The 17,799-nt window shown below is 34.3% G+C and overlaps 8 protein-coding genes and 2 pseudogenes across 8 annotated transcripts; 6 read left to right on the forward strand and 4 right to left on the reverse strand.

The window, feature by feature from the left end:
* Positions 1–577: 577 nt before the first annotated feature.
* On the forward strand, positions 578–851 carry LOC129905414 (histone H4-like; annotated as a pseudogene).
* Positions 852–1,602: 751 nt separating this feature from the next.
* LOC129905416 (histone H2A) lies at positions 1,603–1,980 on the reverse strand. The gene has a single exon (XM_055980889.1). It carries the CDS (start codon positions 1,975–1,977, stop codon positions 1,603–1,605), a length of 375 nt encoding a protein of 124 aa, XP_055836864.1. The 5' UTR covers positions 1,978–1,980.
* Positions 1,981–2,249: 269 nt separating this feature from the next.
* On the forward strand, positions 2,250–2,621 carry LOC129905407 (histone H2B). The gene has a single exon (XM_055980882.1). The coding sequence runs from the start codon at positions 2,250–2,252 to the stop codon at positions 2,619–2,621; it is 372 nt and encodes a 123-aa protein (XP_055836857.1).
* A 3,418-nt stretch (positions 2,622–6,039) lies between these two features.
* On the forward strand, positions 6,040–6,351 carry LOC129905412 (histone H4). Its single transcript, XM_055980887.1, has one exon. It carries the CDS (start codon positions 6,040–6,042, stop codon positions 6,349–6,351), a length of 312 nt encoding a protein of 103 aa, XP_055836862.1.
* Positions 6,352–7,064: 713 nt separating this feature from the next.
* Positions 7,065–7,442, reverse strand: LOC129905417 (histone H2A). Its single transcript, XM_055980890.1, has one exon. It carries the CDS (start codon positions 7,437–7,439, stop codon positions 7,065–7,067), a length of 375 nt encoding a protein of 124 aa, XP_055836865.1. The 5' UTR covers positions 7,440–7,442.
* A 269-nt stretch (positions 7,443–7,711) lies between these two features.
* Positions 7,712–8,083, forward strand: LOC129905409 (histone H2B). Its single transcript, XM_055980883.1, has one exon. The coding sequence runs from the start codon at positions 7,712–7,714 to the stop codon at positions 8,081–8,083; it is 372 nt and encodes a 123-aa protein (XP_055836858.1).
* Positions 8,084–8,710: 627 nt separating this feature from the next.
* Positions 8,711–9,343, reverse strand: LOC129910038 (histone H1-like). Its single transcript, XM_055987284.1, has one exon. The coding sequence runs from the start codon at positions 9,242–9,244 to the stop codon at positions 8,711–8,713; it is 534 nt and encodes a 177-aa protein (XP_055843259.1). The 5' UTR covers positions 9,245–9,343.
* Positions 9,344–11,501: 2,158 nt separating this feature from the next.
* Positions 11,502–11,775, forward strand: LOC129905415 (histone H4-like; annotated as a pseudogene).
* Positions 11,776–12,526: 751 nt separating this feature from the next.
* On the reverse strand, positions 12,527–12,901 carry LOC129905406 (histone H2A). Its single transcript, XM_055980881.1, has one exon. The coding sequence runs from the start codon at positions 12,899–12,901 to the stop codon at positions 12,527–12,529; it is 375 nt and encodes a 124-aa protein (XP_055836856.1).
* Positions 12,902–13,173: 272 nt separating this feature from the next.
* On the forward strand, positions 13,174–13,545 carry LOC129905410 (histone H2B). The gene has a single exon (XM_055980884.1). It carries the CDS (start codon positions 13,174–13,176, stop codon positions 13,543–13,545), a length of 372 nt encoding a protein of 123 aa, XP_055836859.1.
* The last annotated feature ends 4,254 nt before the right edge of the window (positions 13,546–17,799 follow it).

Genomic DNA, 17,799 nt, shown 5'->3' on the forward strand with positions numbered 1-17,799 from the left:
AGTTGGTATCTTCAAAAAGACCAACTAAGTAGGCTTCACTTGCTTCTTGAAGCGCCATAACAGCTGAGCTCTGGAAACGCAAATCAGTTTTGAAATCTTGTGCGATTTCACGAACTAAACGTTGGAAAGGCAATTTGCGGATCAACAATTCAGTACTCTTCTGATAACGACGGATTTCACGAAGAGCCACAGTTCCGGGACGATAACGATGTGGTTTCTTTACACCTCCGGTGGCTGGAGCACTTTTACGAGCTGCTTTAGTAGCCAGTTGCTTCCTGGGAGCCTTTCCACCAGTCGATTTACGAGCAGTTTGCTTTGTACGAGCCATTTTTCACAATTTTTTTTTTTATTCACACTTGAACTAGACACAATCACTAAATAACTCTGAAAAATTTTAAAAATCTTCTTTATCAATACGAGCCTAAATTTGTCTCCGTTCAGTTGTTTTTTTCATTCTCAAAAGAATTTCCAATTGGAGAGGCAAGAAAAAATAGCATAAATAATGTGGCAGTTGTAGCGCAAAACACAGTTCAACAGTGACTTTTGTGCGGTGAATATCAAATTATCTTAAAGAAAAATGACTGGTCGTGGTAAAGGAGGAAAAGGTTTGGGCAAAGGTGGCGCTAAACGTCATCGTAAAGTGTTGCGTGATAATATCCAAGGTATTACCAAACCAGCAATTCGTCGATTGGCTCGTCGTGGTGGTGTAAAACGTATTTCTGGTCTGATTTACGAAGAAACTCGTGGTGTTCTAAAAGTGTTCCTGGAAAATGTTATCCGTGATGCTGTTACTTACACTGAACACGCCAAGCGTAAGACCGTCACCGCCATGGATGTAGTTTACGCTTTGAAGAGACAAGGGCGTACTCTTTATGGTTTCGGAGGTTAATTTCCTCTCGTTTAAAAACAAACAATCGGTCCTTTTCAGGACCACAATAAAATCTTAAATTGATATACACTTAAATTTTACTATTTTAAAATTCATACGTATTGATCGTCTGAAATAAAAAAAAAATTGATTGAAACGAACAAGAAAATAAAAAAAAATTGTTTCAAATATTTGAATCTACATATACAAATATGTATATGTATGTAGAAATCTGAAAAAAAATATATGAAGACAGAAAATAAAATGAAGAAAAAGAAAATGGCTACCTGTGGTAAATAAAATTATTTTTTTTACCTAGCTTTAACGCGCCTGAAATAATTTCAAATCATAAAGTAATTGATAAATTCTTAGAAAAGAAAAATAATTAAAATATTATTGCTTTTCAAACGAACAAATCGATTATTGCAAGTCAAACAAATCCAAATCCATTTTAGTACCTTTTTATGAATCGTTTACCTAGGCATATTTTTGTAAGTATCTTAAATACATACAAATGAGCATTTTTTTTTAATTTTTATTCAAACTAAGCTATTTTGTATGTGTTTGAGCATTTTTTTCTATTAAAAACAAACAAACAACAACAACAACAACAACATTTTAAATTAATAAAGGTTCGTAATGAAAAAAACTGATTTATCTCTCGTAGAAATGGTTTGTCGTCCTGAAAAGGACGGTTTTTTTGTGTTTCTTGTTCTTGCAGCACAATACCAAATTTAGGCACTCTTTTCGGTTTTCTTTGGCAACAAAACAGCTTGGATATTGGGAAGAACACCACCTTGAGCAATTGTTACACCAGAAAGCAATTTGTTCAATTCTTCGTCATTACGGATGGCCAATTGCAAATGACGGGGGATGATTCTTGTTTTCTTGTTGTCACGAGCAGCATTTCCCGCCAATTCCAAAACTTCAGCCGCCAAATATTCCATAACAGCTGCCAAATAAACTGGGGCACCAGCTCCGACGCGCTCAGCATAGTTACCCTTGCGGAGCAAACGATGGATACGACCAACAGGGAATTGAAGCCCAGCACGGTTTGAGCGGGACTTTGCCTTTCCCTTCACTTTTCCACCTTTACCACGACCAGACATTTTAAAACTTTTTATTTAGATTAAACAATTTAAGAGAAAAAGACTTGTTCACTTCAGCACTGCACACTGTATTCTGACCGAATCACAAATGCTCACTTTTATTTATACTCATTTTGCAGCTGCTCACACATCGAAAAAGCGGTGTGTAAAATTGACAACTGCTCGTACAAACAGGGAACATTAACTGGGGGAAATGTACGGTGAGCTCACAGTTCTCGTTCAATCGTCATAGTGTTCAGTTACTACAACAGTGAAGTGAAGTGAAATTAAAAATGCCGCCCAAGACTAGTGGTAAAGCAGCAAAGAAGGCCGGAAAGGCACAAAAAAATATCACCAAGACCGATAAGAAGAAGAAGCGCAAGAGGAAGGAAAGCTACGCAATCTACATTTACAAAGTACTCAAGCAAGTACATCCCGACACTGGTATTTCATCGAAAGCCATGAGCATCATGAACAGTTTTGTAAATGATATCTTCGAAAGGATTGCCGCTGAAGCTTCGCGTTTAGCTCACTACAATAAACGCTCAACAATCACAAGTCGGGAGATCCAAACTGCCGTGCGATTGTTGTTGCCTGGTGAACTTGCCAAGCACGCTGTTAGTGAAGGAACTAAGGCAGTTACCAAATACACAAGCTCGAAGTAATTTATTTACTGAATTTCTTCAATAAATGGCCCTTTTCAGGGCCGCAAAAATATCAAAAAGAGATACCAACCAAATTCACAAAAAAAATCTATGAATTCAATTAGGGAATTTATATTGAAAAAATAAAATTAAATCATTCTATTCTCGCATTGATTTTGTTTGAGAAAATTATGTAGCGTCGATATGTTTTTTTTTTTTTTGAGAAAACTAAGTAGGTATCGTCGACATGTTTTTTTTTTTTATTTCTTTTGAGAAAGCTATGCAGCGTCGTCGGTCGTCGCCATGTTTTTTTTCTCGAGAAAACTATCTACTATCGACATTTTTTTTAAGAATATTGTAGCATCGACATAATTAAACTGAAATAAATTTGTAATAAAATTGAAAATCATCACATTCTTCGCATTTAAATTCTAAAATTGTTTGCAGTTTGAATAAAAATCATAGACTGCATACAAAAAAAAACCTAAACTAAAACTGTTCTGTTTGGATTTGAAGGAAAAACCTACTTCTTTTCTTTGTTTTTTTTTTTCAATTTGTAGCAATTGAAGTTTAAATCTCTTTGAAAAAAAATTTGTAGTCCTGAAAAGGACTGTGGTTTTGTATATTAATTTCAAATTTATATTGAAATTACTTCTTAGCCTTCTTGGCAGCAACCGCCTTTTTGGGTTTAGCTGCAGATGCTGTCGCTGATTTTGCTTTTGGTACTTTTGGCTTGGGAGCAGCGGCCTTTGCTTTAGTTGGTTTAGCTTTGACTGCTGTAGTTTTCTTAGCACTTTTTACCTTTGGCTTTTCTACCTTCTTTTTATCGGCAGTCTTTTTTGTAGTGGCAGCAGCTTTCTTCACTTTCTTCTCACCAGCAGGGTTCTTCAATTTTTTGTCACCAGCTGCAGCGGCTTTTGGTTTAGCAGCAGATTTTTTCTTCTCGGCGGACTTTGCTTTTGGTTCCTTGCTTGCTAATGCAGACAATTTGAAAGAACCAGCAGCACCCTTTCCTTTTGTTTGCACTAATTTACCACTAATCACAGCACTTTTCAAGTATTTTTTGATAAATGGAGCAAGTTTTTGAACGTCCACCTTGTAAGTAGCTGCGATGTATTTTTTGATAGCCAACAACGAAGAGCCACCACGTTCCTTCAATGTCTTGATGGCGGCATCAACCATTTGCTGAGTAGGAGGATGAGTTGGAGTTGATTTTGGTTTCTTTGAACCACTGGCAGCAGCCTTCTTGGGTTTTTTTTCTGCAACAACGGCAGGAGATGCAGCGACAGTATCGGACATTTTGATTTTTTTATTAAAATATAACTTTCAATATAATAAAACACTTTTAAGAATTCACTTTTTTTTTGGTAATCTTCAAGCGAAATATCAACTCATAGACTTGAATTGATGAGAATCAACGAGAACGAAGGTATACAAAATTTTCATTTATTTGAACGCTTTTACACTGTTGCATCCTTAGGTTAGTCTGAAAAAGTTAAGATTTTTCATATTTTTAGCTAGAATTTTACAAAAAAACTAATAAACTATATTCATACAATATAATAGTTTATTATTTAAATATTTTTTCCAAAAAATAACTTCCAGTTATGGCACAAACTACATTTGAAGTCAATGATTGATGTTTTTTTTTCAATACTTACGTTTAAGAACGCTTATAATTTAACAACAAAATATATTTTCTTATCAAAATTAACTTTTTTATATTGTTAATAGTTCAACTAACTAAATTGTTGCAAAATTTGAGCAAAAAACAATAACATTTCTTTTAAAATCAATTAAAACTATTTGAGTAATGAAACGCGTCTTTCACTTTCTCTAGGCGGTGGCATTTTGTTACAAAATTAGTTTTTCATTTATACAATGACAAAACAAACAAAATATATCATTAAAAATTACTTAATAAATAAATAATCACATAAATATCAATTTTACATCAAAATAACAATATTTTTTGTTATTTTTGTACTTGTAAATGCAACCATTCGATCGCACCGTATAGGTAGTGTATGAAACATACAAAATTCACCCTGCATACACTCGCTCCAAGAATAATAAAAATTATAATAAAAACATATTAAAAAACATCAAAAATATTAAATATTTATGTGTCAAATAATGACATTTTGTGTTTTATGTACATATACAACGTATAAAATACATAATTTTTGTTTAGTCAAACATTCCATTCCAGGTACAGCTGTATGCATGAAAAAAAAACTCTGCAAGAATCATAACATTTTGTCGATGTAATCAATGGACCTAACAAACAAATTTTATAGCGTAAAAATAATATAATTAAGCAAAAAAATAATTAAATTTCATGTTTCAGGCATATATGCATCAATTCCAACGCATATAATTTGTTTATTTAAACATTCCATCTAAGGTTTTCTTCAAGAAAAAAAAAGCAAACCTACTATGCAGCTTCTTTTGCAAGAATTATGAAATTCAACAGATAGGAACGTGTATCCAATGGAATAAATAAACTTAAATAATGTTCCTACAAGCTACCTACATACATATTTCTTAAATTCTAAGAAAAATGTAAAAAAAAAAGCATATCTGCTAAATATTTCGCCTAAAAAGTATTTATCCCCTGCTAGAGGCGCAGATTGAAGAAAAAATAAAACAATAAACCTAGCTATATTTATTCCAACTAATTTTCAATATGCAATTATTGAATGAAATTGGTTTGTATCTCTTTGAAATTATTTGTGGTCCTGAAAAGGACCGTTTTTTAATATAGCGTGTTAAAATCTTAAGCACGTTCACCACGGATGCGTCTGGCCAATTGGATGTCCTTTGGCATAATGGTTACACGCTTGGCATGAATAGCGCACAAGTTGGTATCTTCAAAAAGACCAACTAAGTAGGCTTCACTTGCTTCTTGAAGCGCCATAACAGCTGAGCTCTGGAAACGCAAATCAGTTTTGAAATCTTGTGCGATTTCACGAACTAAACGTTGGAAAGGCAATTTGCGGATCAACAATTCAGTACTCTTCTGATAACGACGGATTTCACGAAGAGCCACAGTTCCGGGACGATAACGATGTGGTTTCTTTACACCTCCGGTGGCTGGAGCACTTTTACGAGCTGCTTTAGTAGCCAGTTGCTTCCTGGGAGCCTTTCCACCAGTCGATTTACGAGCAGTTTGCTTTGTACGAGCCATTTTTCACAATTTTTTTTTTTATTCACACTTGAACTAGACACAATCACTAAATAACTCTGAAAAATTTTAAAAATCTTCTTTATCAATACGAGCCTAAATTTGTCTCCGTTCAGTTGTTTTTTTCATTCTCAAAAGAATTTCCAATTGGAGAGGCAAGAAAAAATAGCATAAATAATGTGGCAGTTGTAGCGCAAAACACAGTTCAACAGTGACTTTTGTGCGGTGAATATCAAATTATCTTAAAGAAAAATGACTGGTCGTGGTAAAGGAGGAAAAGGTTTGGGCAAAGGTGGCGCTAAACGTCATCGTAAAGTGTTGCGTGATAATATCCAAGGTATTACCAAACCAGCAATTCGTCGATTGGCTCGTCGTGGTGGTGTAAAACGTATTTCTGGTCTGATTTACGAAGAAACTCGTGGTGTTCTAAAAGTGTTCCTGGAAAATGTTATCCGTGATGCTGTTACTTACACTGAACACGCCAAGCGTAAGACCGTCACCGCCATGGATGTAGTTTACGCTTTGAAGAGACAAGGGCGTACTCTTTATGGTTTCGGAGGTTAATTTCCTCTCGTTTAAAAACAAACAATCGGTCCTTTTCAGGACCACAATAAAATCTTAAATTGATATACACTTAAATTTTACTATTTTAAAATTCATACGTATTGATCGTCTGAAATAAAAAAAAAATTGATTGAAACGAACAAGAAAATAAAAAAAAATTGTTTCAAATATTTGAATCTACATATACAAATATGTATATGTATGTAGAAATCTGAAAAAAAATATATGAAGACAGAAAATAAAATGAAGAAAAAGAAAATGGCTACCTGTGGTAAATAAAATTATTTTTTTTACCTAGCTTTAACGCGCCTGAAATAATTTCAAATCATAAAGTAATTGATAAATTCTTAGAAAAGAAAAATAATTAAAATATTATTGCTTTTCAAACGAACAAATCGATTATTGCAAGTCAAACAAATCCAAATCCATTTTAGTACCTTTTTATGAATCGTTTACCTAGGCATATTTTTGTAAGTATCTTAAATACATACAAATGAGCATTTTTTTTTAATTTTTATTCAAACTAAGCTATTTTGTATGTGTTTGAGCATTTTTTTCTATTAAAAACAAACAAACAACAACAACAACAACAACATTTTAAATTAATAAAGGTTCGTAATGAAAAAAACTGATTTATCTCTCGTAGAAATGGTTTGTCGTCCTGAAAAGGACGGTTTTTTTGTGTTTCTTGTTCTTGCAGCACAATACCAAATTTAGGCACTCTTTTCGGTTTTCTTTGGCAACAAAACAGCTTGGATATTGGGAAGAACACCACCTTGAGCAATTGTTACACCAGAAAGCAATTTGTTCAATTCTTCGTCATTACGGATGGCCAATTGCAAATGACGGGGGATGATTCTTGTTTTCTTGTTGTCACGAGCAGCATTTCCCGCCAATTCCAAAACTTCAGCCGCCAAATATTCCATAACAGCTGCCAAATAAACTGGGGCACCAGCTCCGACGCGCTCAGCATAGTTACCCTTGCGGAGCAAACGATGGATACGACCAACAGGGAATTGAAGCCCAGCACGGTTTGAGCGGGACTTTGCCTTTCCCTTCACTTTTCCACCTTTACCACGACCAGACATTTTAAAACTTTTTATTTAGATTAAACAATTTAAGAGAAAAAGACTTGTTCACTTCAGCACTGCACACTGTATTCTGACCGAATCACAAATGCTCACTTTTATTTATACTCATTTTGCAGCTGCTCACACATCGAAAAAGCGGTGTGTAAAATTGACAACTGCTCGTACAAACAGGGAACATTAACTGGGGGAAATGTACGGTGAGCTCACAGTTCTCGTTCAATCGTCATAGTGTTCAGTTACTACAACAGTGAAGTGAAGTGAAATTAAAAATGCCGCCCAAGACTAGTGGTAAAGCAGCAAAGAAGGCCGGAAAGGCACAAAAAAATATCACCAAGACCGATAAGAAGAAGAAGCGCAAGAGGAAGGAAAGCTACGCAATCTACATTTACAAAGTACTCAAGCAAGTACATCCCGACACTGGTATTTCATCGAAAGCCATGAGCATCATGAACAGTTTTGTAAATGATATCTTCGAAAGGATTGCCGCTGAAGCTTCGCGTTTAGCTCACTACAATAAACGCTCAACAATCACAAGTCGGGAGATCCAAACTGCCGTGCGATTGTTGTTGCCTGGTGAACTTGCCAAGCACGCTGTTAGTGAAGGAACTAAGGCAGTTACCAAATACACAAGCTCGAAGTAATTTATTTACTGAATTTCTTCAATAAATGGCCCTTTTCAGGGCCGCAAAAATATCAAAAAGAGATACCAACCAAATTCACAAAAAAAATCTATGAATTCAATTAGGGAATTTATATTGAAAAAATAAAATTAAATCATTCTATTCTCGCATTGATTTTGTTTGAGAAAATTATGTAGCGTCGATATGTTTTTTTTTTTTTTGAGAAAACTAAGTAGGTATCGTCGACATGTTTTTTTTTTTTATTTCTTTTGAGAAAGCTATGCAGCGTCGTCGGTCGTCGCCATGTTTTTTTTCTCGAGAAAACTATCTACTATCGACATTTTTTTTAAGAATATTGTAGCATCGACATAATTAAACTGAAATAAATTTGTAATAAAATTGAAAATCATCACATTCTTCGCATTTAAATTCTAAAATTGTTTGCAGTTTGAATAAAAATCATAGACTGCATACAAAAAAAAACCTAAACTAAAACTGTTCTGTTTGGATTTGAAGGAAAAACCTACTTCTTTTCTTTGTTTTTTTTTTTCAATTTGTAGCAATTGAAGTTTAAATCTCTTTGAAAAAAAATTTGTAGTCCTGAAAAGGACTGTGGTTTTGTATATTAATTTCAAATTTATATTGAAATTACTTCTTAGCCTTCTTGGCAGCAACCGCCTTTTTGGGTTTAGCTGCAGATGCTGTCGCTGATTTTGCTTTTGGTACTTTTGGCTTGGGAGCAGCGGCCTTTGCTTTAGTTGGTTTAGCTTTGACTGCTGTAGTTTTCTTAGCACTTTTTACCTTTGGCTTTTCTACCTTCTTTTTATCGGCAGTCTTTTTTGTAGTGGCAGCAGCTTTCTTCACTTTCTTCTCACCAGCAGGGTTCTTCAATTTTTTGTCACCAGCTGCAGCGGCTTTTGGTTTAGCAGCAGATTTTTTCTTCTCGGCGGACTTTGCTTTTGGTTCCTTGCTTGCTAATGCAGACAATTTGAAAGAACCAGCAGCACCCTTTCCTTTTGTTTGCACTAATTTACCACTAATCACAGCACTTTTCAAGTATTTTTTGATAAATGGAGCAAGTTTTTGAACGTCCACCTTGTAAGTAGCTGCGATGTATTTTTTGATAGCCAACAACGAAGAGCCACCACGTTCCTTCAATGTCTTGATGGCGGCATCAACCATTTGCTGAGTAGGAGGATGAGTTGGAGTTGATTTTGGTTTCTTTGAACCACTGGCAGCAGCCTTCTTGGGTTTTTTTTCTGCAACAACGGCAGGAGATGCAGCGACAGTATCGGACATTTTGATTTTTTTATTAAAATATAACTTTCAATATAATAAAACACTTTTAAGAATTCACTTTTTTTTTGGTAATCTTCAAGCGAAATATCAACTCATAGACTTGAATTGATGAGAATCAACGAGAACGAAGGTATACAAAATTTTCATTTATTTGAACGCTTTTACACTGTTGCATCCTTAGGTTAGTCTGAAAAAGTTAAGATTTTTCATATTTTTAGCTAGAATTTTACAAAAAAACTAATAAACTATATTCATACAATATAATAGTTTATTATTTAAATATTTTTTCCAAAAAATAACTTCCAGTTATGGCACAAACTACATTTGAAGTCAATGATTGATGTTTTTTTTTCAATACTTACGTTTAAGAACGCTTATAATTTAACAACAAAATATATTTTCTTATCAAAATTAACTTTTTTATATTGTTAATAGTTCAACTAACTAAATTGTTGCAAAATTTGAGCAAAAAACAATAACATTTCTTTTAAAATCAATTAAAACTATTTGAGTAATGAAACGCGTCTTTCACTTTCTCTAGGCGGTGGCATTTTGTTACAAAATTAGTTTTTCATTTATACAATGACAAAACAAACAAAATATATCATTAAAAATTACTTAATAAATAAATAATCACATAAATATCAATTTTACATCAAAATAACAATATTTTTTGTTATTTTTGTACTTGTAAATGCAACCATTCGATCGCACCGTATAGGTAGTGTATGAAACATACAAAATTCACCCTGCATACACTCGCTCCAAGAATAATAAAAATTATAATAAAAACATATTAAAAAACATCAAAAATATTAAATATTTATGTGTCAAATAATGACATTTTGTGTTTTATGTACATATACAACGTATAAAATACATAATTTTTGTTTAGTCAAACATTCCATTCCAGGTACAGCTGTATGCATGAAAAAAAAACTCTGCAAGAATCATAACATTTTGTCGATGTAATCAATGGACCTAACAAACAAATTTTATAGCGTAAAAATAATATAATTAAGCAAAAAAATAATTAAATTTCATGTTTCAGGCATATATGCATCAATTCCAACGCATATAATTTGTTTATTTAAACATTCCATCTAAGGTTTTCTTCAAGAAAAAAAAAGCAAACCTACTATGCAGCTTCTTTTGCAAGAATTATGAAATTCAACAGATAGGAACGTGTATCCAATGGAATAAATAAACTTAAATAATGTTCCTACAAGCTACCTACATACATATTTCTTAAATTCTAAGAAAAATGTAAAAAAAAAAGCATATCTGCTAAATATTTCGCCTAAAAAGTATTTATCCCCTGCTAGAGGCGCAGATTGAAGAAAAAATAAAACAATAAACCTAGCTATATTTATTCCAACTAATTTTCAATATGCAATTATTGAATGAAATTGGTTTGTATCTCTTTGAAATTATTTGTGGTCCTGAAAAGGACCGTTTTTTAATATAGCGTGTTAAAATCTTAAGCACGTTCACCACGGATGCGTCTGGCCAATTGGATGTCCTTTGGCATAATGGTTACACGCTTGGCATGAATAGCGCACAAGTTGGTATCTTCAAAAAGACCAACTAAGTAGGCTTCACTTGCTTCTTGAAGCGCCATAACAGCTGAGCTCTGGAAACGCAAATCAGTTTTGAAATCTTGTGCGATTTCACGAACTAAACGTTGGAAAGGCAATTTGCGGATCAACAATTCAGTACTCTTCTGATAACGACGGATTTCACGAAGAGCCACAGTTCCGGGACGATAACGATGTGGTTTCTTTACACCTCCGGTGGCTGGAGCACTTTTACGAGCTGCTTTAGTAGCCAGTTGCTTCCTGGGAGCCTTTCCACCAGTCGATTTACGAGCAGTTTGCTTTGTACGAGCCATTTTTCACAATTTTTTTTTTTATTCACACTTGAACTAGACACAATCACTAAATAACTCTGAAAAATTTTAAAAATCTTCTTTATCAATACGAGCCTAAATTTGTCTCCGTTCAGTTGTTTTTTTCATTCTCAAAAGAATTTCCAATTGGAGAGGCAAGAAAAAATAGCATAAATAATGTGGCAGTTGTAGCGCAAAACACAGTTCAACAGTGACTTTTGTGCGGTGAATATCAAATTATCTTAAAGAAAAATGACTGGTCGTGGTAAAGGAGGAAAAGGTTTGGGCAAAGGTGGCGCTAAACGTCATCGTAAAGTGTTGCGTGATAATATCCAAGGTATTACCAAACCAGCAATTCGTCGATTGGCTCGTCGTGGTGGTGTAAAACGTATTTCTGGTCTGATTTACGAAGAAACTCGTGGTGTTCTAAAAGTGTTCCTGGAAAATGTTATCCGTGATGCTGTTACTTACACTGAACACGCCAAGCGTAAGACCGTCACCGCCATGGATGTAGTTTACGCTTTGAAGAGACAAGGGCGTACTCTTTATGGTTTCGGAGGTTAATTTCCTCTCGTTTAAAAACAAACAATCGGTCCTTTTCAGGACCACAATAAAATCTTAAATTGATATACACTTAAATTTTACTATTTTAAAATTCATACGTATTGATCGTCTGAAATAAAAAAAAAATTGATTGAAACGAACAAGAAAATAAAAAAAAATTGTTTCAAATATTTGAATCTACATATACAAATATGTATATGTATGTAGAAATCTGAAAAAAAATATATGAAGACAGAAAATAAAATGAAGAAAAAGAAAATGGCTACCTGTGGTAAATAAAATTATTTTTTTTACCTAGCTTTAACGCGCCTGAAATAATTTCAAATCATAAAGTAATTGATAAATTCTTAGAAAAGAAAAATAATTAAAATATTATTGCTTTTCAAACGAACAAATCGATTATTGCAAGTCAAACAAATCCAAATCCATTTTAGTACCTTTTTATGAATCGTTTACCTAGGCATATTTTTGTAAGTATCTTAAATACATACAAATGAGCATTTTTTTTTAATTTTTATTCAAACTAAGCTATTTTGTATGTGTTTGAGCATTTTTTTCTATTAAAAACAAACAAACAACAACAACAACAACAACATTTTAAATTAATAAAGGTTCGTAATGAAAAAAACTGATTTATCTCTCGTAGAAATGGTTTGTCGTCCTGAAAAGGACGGTTTTTTTGTGTTTCTTGTTCTTGCAGCACAATACCAAATTTAGGCACTCTTTTCGGTTTTCTTTGGCAACAAAACAGCTTGGATATTGGGAAGAACACCACCTTGAGCAATTGTTACACCAGAAAGCAATTTGTTCAATTCTTCGTCATTACGGATGGCCAATTGCAAATGACGGGGGATGATTCTTGTTTTCTTGTTGTCACGAGCAGCATTTCCCGCCAATTCCAAAACTTCAGCCGCCAAATATTCCATAACAGCTGCCAAATAAACTGGGGCACCAGCTCCGACGCGCTCAGCATAGTTACCCTTGCGGAGCAAACGATGGATACGACCAACAGGGAATTGAAGCCCAGCACGGTTTGAGCGGGACTTTGCCTTTCCCTTCACTTTTCCACCTTTACCACGACCAGACATTTTAAAACTTTTTATTTAGATTAAACAATTTAAGAGAAAAAGACTTGTTCACTTCAGCACTGCACACTGTATTCTGACCGAATCACAAATGCTCACTTTTATTTATACTCATTTTGCAGCTGCTCACACATCGAAAAAGCGGTGTGTAAAATTGACAACTGCTCGTACAAACAGGGAACATTAACTGGGGGAAATGTACGGTGAGCTCACAGTTCTCGTTCAATCGTCATAGTGTTCAGTTACTACAACAGTGAAGTGAAGTGAAATTAAAAATGCCGCCCAAGACTAGTGGTAAAGCAGCAAAGAAGGCCGGAAAGGCACAAAAAAATATCACCAAGACCGATAAGAAGAAGAAGCGCAAGAGGAAGGAAAGCTACGCAATCTACATTTACAAAGTACTCAAGCAAGTACATCCCGACACTGGTATTTCATCGAAAGCCATGAGCATCATGAACAGTTTTGTAAATGATATCTTCGAAAGGATTGCCGCTGAAGCTTCGCGTTTAGCTCACTACAATAAACGCTCAACAATCACAAGTCGGGAGATCCAAACTGCCGTGCGATTGTTGTTGCCTGGTGAACTTGCCAAGCACGCTGTTAGTGAAGGAACTAAGGCAGTTACCAAATACACAAGCTCGAAGTAATTTATTTACTGAATTTCTTCAATAAATGGCCCTTTTCAGGGCCGCAAAAATATCAAAAAGAGATACCAACCAAATTCACAAAAAAAATCTATGAATTCAATTAGGGAATTTATATTGAAAAAATAAAATTAAATCATTCTATTCTCGCATTGATTTTGTTTGAGAAAATTATGTAGCGTCGATATGTTTTTTTTTTTTTTGAGAAAACTAAGTAGGTATCGTCGACATGTTTTTTTTTTTTATTTCTTTTGAGAAAGCTATGCAGCGTCGTCGGTCGTCGCCATGTTTTTTTTCTCGAGAAAACTATCTACTATCGACATTTTTTTTAAGAATATTGTAGCATCGACATAATTAAACTGAAATAAATTTGTAATAAAATTGAAAATCATCACATTCTTCGCATTTAAATTCTAAAATTGTTTGCAGTTTGAATAAAAATCATAGACTGCATACAAAAAAAAACCTAAACTAAAACTGTTCTGTTTGGATTTGAAGGAAAAACCTACTTCTTTTCTTTGTTTTTTTTTTTCAATTTGTAGCAATTGAAGTTTAAATCTCTTTGAAAAAAAATTTGTAGTCCTGAAAAGGACTGTGGTTTTGTATATTAATTTCAAATTTATATTGAAATTACTTCTTAGCCTTCTTGGCAGCAACCGCCTTTTTGGGTTTAGCTGCAGATGCTGTCGCTGATTTTGCTTTTGGTACTTTTGGCTTGGGAGCAGCGGCCTTTGCTTTAGTTGGTTTAGCTTTGACTGCTGTAGTTTTCTTAGCACTTTTTACCTTTGGCTTTTCTACCTTCTTTTTATCGGCAGTCTTTTTTGTAGTGGCAGCAGCTTTCTTCACTTTCTTCTCACCAGCAGGGTTCTTCAATTTTTTGTCACCAGCTGCAGCGGCTTTTGGTTTAGCAGCAGATTTTTTCTTCTCGGCGGACTTTGCTTTTGGTTCCTTGCTTGCTAATGCAGACAATTTGAAAGAACCAGCAGCACCCTTTCCTTTTGTTTGCACTAATTTACCACTAATCACAGCACTTTTCAAGTATTTTTTGATAAATGGAGCAAGTTTTTGAACGTCCACCTTGTAAGTAGCTGCGATGTATTTTTTGATAGCCAACAACGAAGAGCCACCACGTTCCTTCAATGTCTTGATGGCGGCATCAACCATTTGCTGAGTAGGAGGATGAGTTGGAGTTGATTTTGGTTTCTTTGAACCACTGGCAGCAGCCTTCTTGGGTTTTTTTTCTGCAACAACGGCAGGAGATGCAGCGACAGTATCGGACATTTTGATTTTTTTATTAAAATATAACTTTCAATATAATAAAACACTTTTAAGAATTCACTTTTTTTTTGGTAATCTTCAAGCGAAATATCAACTCATAGACTTGAATTGATGAGAATCAACGAGAACGAAGGTATACAAAATTTTCATTTATTTGAACGCTTTTACACTGTTGCATCCTTAGGTTAGTCTGAAAAAGTTAAGATTTTTCATATTTTTAGCTAGAATTTTACAAAAAAACTAATAAACTATATTCATACAATATAATAGTTTATTATTTAAATATTTTTTCCAAAAAATAACTTCCAGTTATGGCACAAACTACATTTGAAGTCAATGATTGATGTTTTTTTTTCAATACTTACGTTTAAGAACGCTTATAATTTAACAACAAAATATATTTTCTTATCAAAATTAACTTTTTTATATTGTTAATAGTTCAACTAACTAAATTGTTGCAAAATTTGAGCAAAAAACAATAACATTTCTTTTAAAATCAATTAAAACTATTTGAGTAATGAAACGCGTCTTTCACTTTCTCTAGGCGGTGGCATTTTGTTACAAAATTAGTTTTTCATTTATACAATGACAAAACAAACAAAATATATCATTAAAAATTACTTAATAAATAAATAATCACATAAATATCAATTTTACATCAAAATAACAATATTTTTTGTTATTTTTGTACTTGTAAATGCAACCATTCGATCGCACCGTATAGGTAGTGTATGAAACATACAAAATTCACCCTGCATACACTCGCTCCAAGAATAATAAAAATTATAATAAAAACATATTAAAAAACATCAAAAATATTAAATATTTATGTGTCAAATAATGACATTTTGTGTTTTATGTACATATACAACGTATAAAATACATAATTTTTGTTTAGTCAAACATTCCATTCCAGGTACAGCTGTATGCATGAAAAAAAAACTCTGCAAGAATCATAACATTTTGTCGATGTAATCAATGGACCTAACAAACAAATTTTATAGCGTAAAAATAATATAATTAAGCAAAAAAATAATTAAATTTCATGTTTCAGGCATATATGCATCAATTCCAACGCATATAATTTGTTTATTTAAACATTCCATCTAAGGTTTTCTTCAAGAAAAAAAAAGCAAACCTACTATGCAGCTTCTTTTGCAAGAATTATGAAATTCAACAGATAGGAACGTGTATCCAATGGAATAAATAAACTTAAATAATGTTCCTACAAGCTACCTACATACATATTTCTTAAATTCTAAGAAAAATGTAAAAAAAAAAGCATATCTGCTAAATATTTCGCCTAAAAAGTATTTATCCCCTGCTAGAGGCGCAGATTGAAGAAAAAATAAAACAATAAACCTAGCTATATTTATTCCAACTAATTTTCAATATGCAATTATTGAATGAAATTGGTTTGTATCTCTTTGAAATTATTTGTGGTCCTGAAAAGGACCGTTTTTTAATATAGCGTGTTAAAATCTTAAGCACGTTCACCACGGATGCGTCTGGCCAATTGGATGTCCTTTGGCATAATGGTTACACGCTTGGCATGAATAGCGCACAAGTTGGTATCTTCAAAAAGACCAACTAAGTAGGCTTCACTTGCTTCTTGAAGCGCCATAACAGCTGAGCTCTGGAAACGCAAATCAGTTTTGAAATCTTGTGCGATTTCACGAACTAAACGTTGGAAAGGCAATTTGCGGATCAACAATTCAGTACTCTTCTGATAACGACGGATTTCACGAAGAGCCACAGTTCCGGGACGATAACGATGTGGTTTCTTTACACCTCCGGTGGCTGGAGCACTTTTACGAGCTGCTTTAGTAGCCAGTTGCTTCCTGGGAGCCTTTCCACCAGTCGATTTACGAGCAGTTTGCTTTGTACGAGCCATTTTTCACAATTTTTTTTTTTATTCACACTTGAACTAGACACAATCACTAAATAACTCTGAAAAGTTTAAGTTTAAGTTTAAGTTTGGTTTATTGAACAATATATATATACAATTTTGACTTATAACTAATATGATATACTTATGATAATTTTACATTTGTTGGCACATAGGGGGCCTAACGTTATACATTGACTTAAGGTTAACAATTTATAAATAATAAAGTACATGTCTAAAAAAAATTTAAATTAAAAGTCGGCTGACTTTATCGTTCTCAGGGTGTTCATTCCCGGTTGTCAATGGTGGTTTTGGAGTGGGTTGGGGGGAGTGGTGTTTAGCCGCGGTAGAAGGCTGACCCAGTGTCAGCGTAGAACGAGACTGCCTCCTCGTTGTCCATGAGTATGTTGTCATCTAGAGTTTCCATCACGCTGAGGTATCTTGGCTCTGGATGTCGTTGTTCTCTGGTCATCCTTCTCATTAGCTGATTCGGGTGGTCGATGGTGTTCCTCACTAGTCTCTTCGCCGAGAGAACTAGGTATTTGTCCAGTGGCATCATGTTGGCTTCGGAGTAGAGATGTTCGTTCCTGTAGTATTTCCGCCGCTGTCGGTCGAAGTGCAGGCCGGTGCAGATCCTGAGTATCTTCCTTTCAAATACTTGAAGCTCCTTCATGGCTGTCTTCGAGATGGTGAACCAGACTGGGAAAGAGTAGCTGATGACTGGTCTTATGAGCTGCTTGTATATCAGTAACTTCGTTGGCTTACTGAGTCCTGCTCTCTTCTTCATCAGTGGGTAAACGCGGTGGAAGGCCCAGTTGGCTTTTCTCAACACGTTCCTTGAGTGTGGGTTGAACCTTAGCAGCTCGTTGAATTGGATTCCCAGGTACTTCACGTTCTGTTTGGCAGCTATGGTGGATCCGTCAGGGAGGTTCAGCACTAAATTTCTGCAAACGCCTGCTGAGCGGCTTCCTCCATTAGTGGTAGGTCTCCTGAAGCAGACAAGTTCCGATTTGGATGTGTTGATGCGGATGCCCCATTTCTTGTAGAAGTTGAAGAGTCTGCTGATGTGGGCCTCTACTTTTCGGACAGCG

Source organism: Episyrphus balteatus, chromosome 1 (assembly GCF_945859705.1).
Source record: "Episyrphus balteatus chromosome 1, idEpiBalt1.1, whole genome shotgun sequence".
In the NCBI taxonomy this organism is placed as follows: domain Eukaryota; kingdom Metazoa; phylum Arthropoda; class Insecta; order Diptera; family Syrphidae; genus Episyrphus; species Episyrphus balteatus.

Excerpts from the sequence above, each read along its gene's own strand:
- LOC129905412 (XM_055980887.1), top strand. The coding sequence starts at position 6,040 with ATGACTGGTCGTGGTAAAGGAGGAAAAGGTTTGGGCAAAGGTGGCGCT.
- LOC129910038 (XM_055987284.1), bottom strand. The coding sequence starts at position 9,244 with ATGGTTGATGCCGCCATCAAGACATTGAAGGAACGTGGTGGCTCTTCG.
- LOC129905407 (XM_055980882.1), top strand. The coding sequence starts at position 2,250 with ATGCCGCCCAAGACTAGTGGTAAAGCAGCAAAGAAGGCCGGAAAGGCA.
- LOC129905416 (XM_055980889.1), bottom strand. The coding sequence starts at position 1,977 with ATGTCTGGTCGTGGTAAAGGTGGAAAAGTGAAGGGAAAGGCAAAGTCC.
- LOC129905409 (XM_055980883.1), top strand. The coding sequence starts at position 7,712 with ATGCCGCCCAAGACTAGTGGTAAAGCAGCAAAGAAGGCCGGAAAGGCA.
- LOC129905406 (XM_055980881.1), bottom strand. The coding sequence starts at position 12,901 with ATGTCTGGTCGTGGTAAAGGTGGAAAAGTGAAGGGAAAGGCAAAGTCC.
- LOC129905417 (XM_055980890.1), bottom strand. The coding sequence starts at position 7,439 with ATGTCTGGTCGTGGTAAAGGTGGAAAAGTGAAGGGAAAGGCAAAGTCC.
- LOC129905410 (XM_055980884.1), top strand. The coding sequence starts at position 13,174 with ATGCCGCCCAAGACTAGTGGTAAAGCAGCAAAGAAGGCCGGAAAGGCA.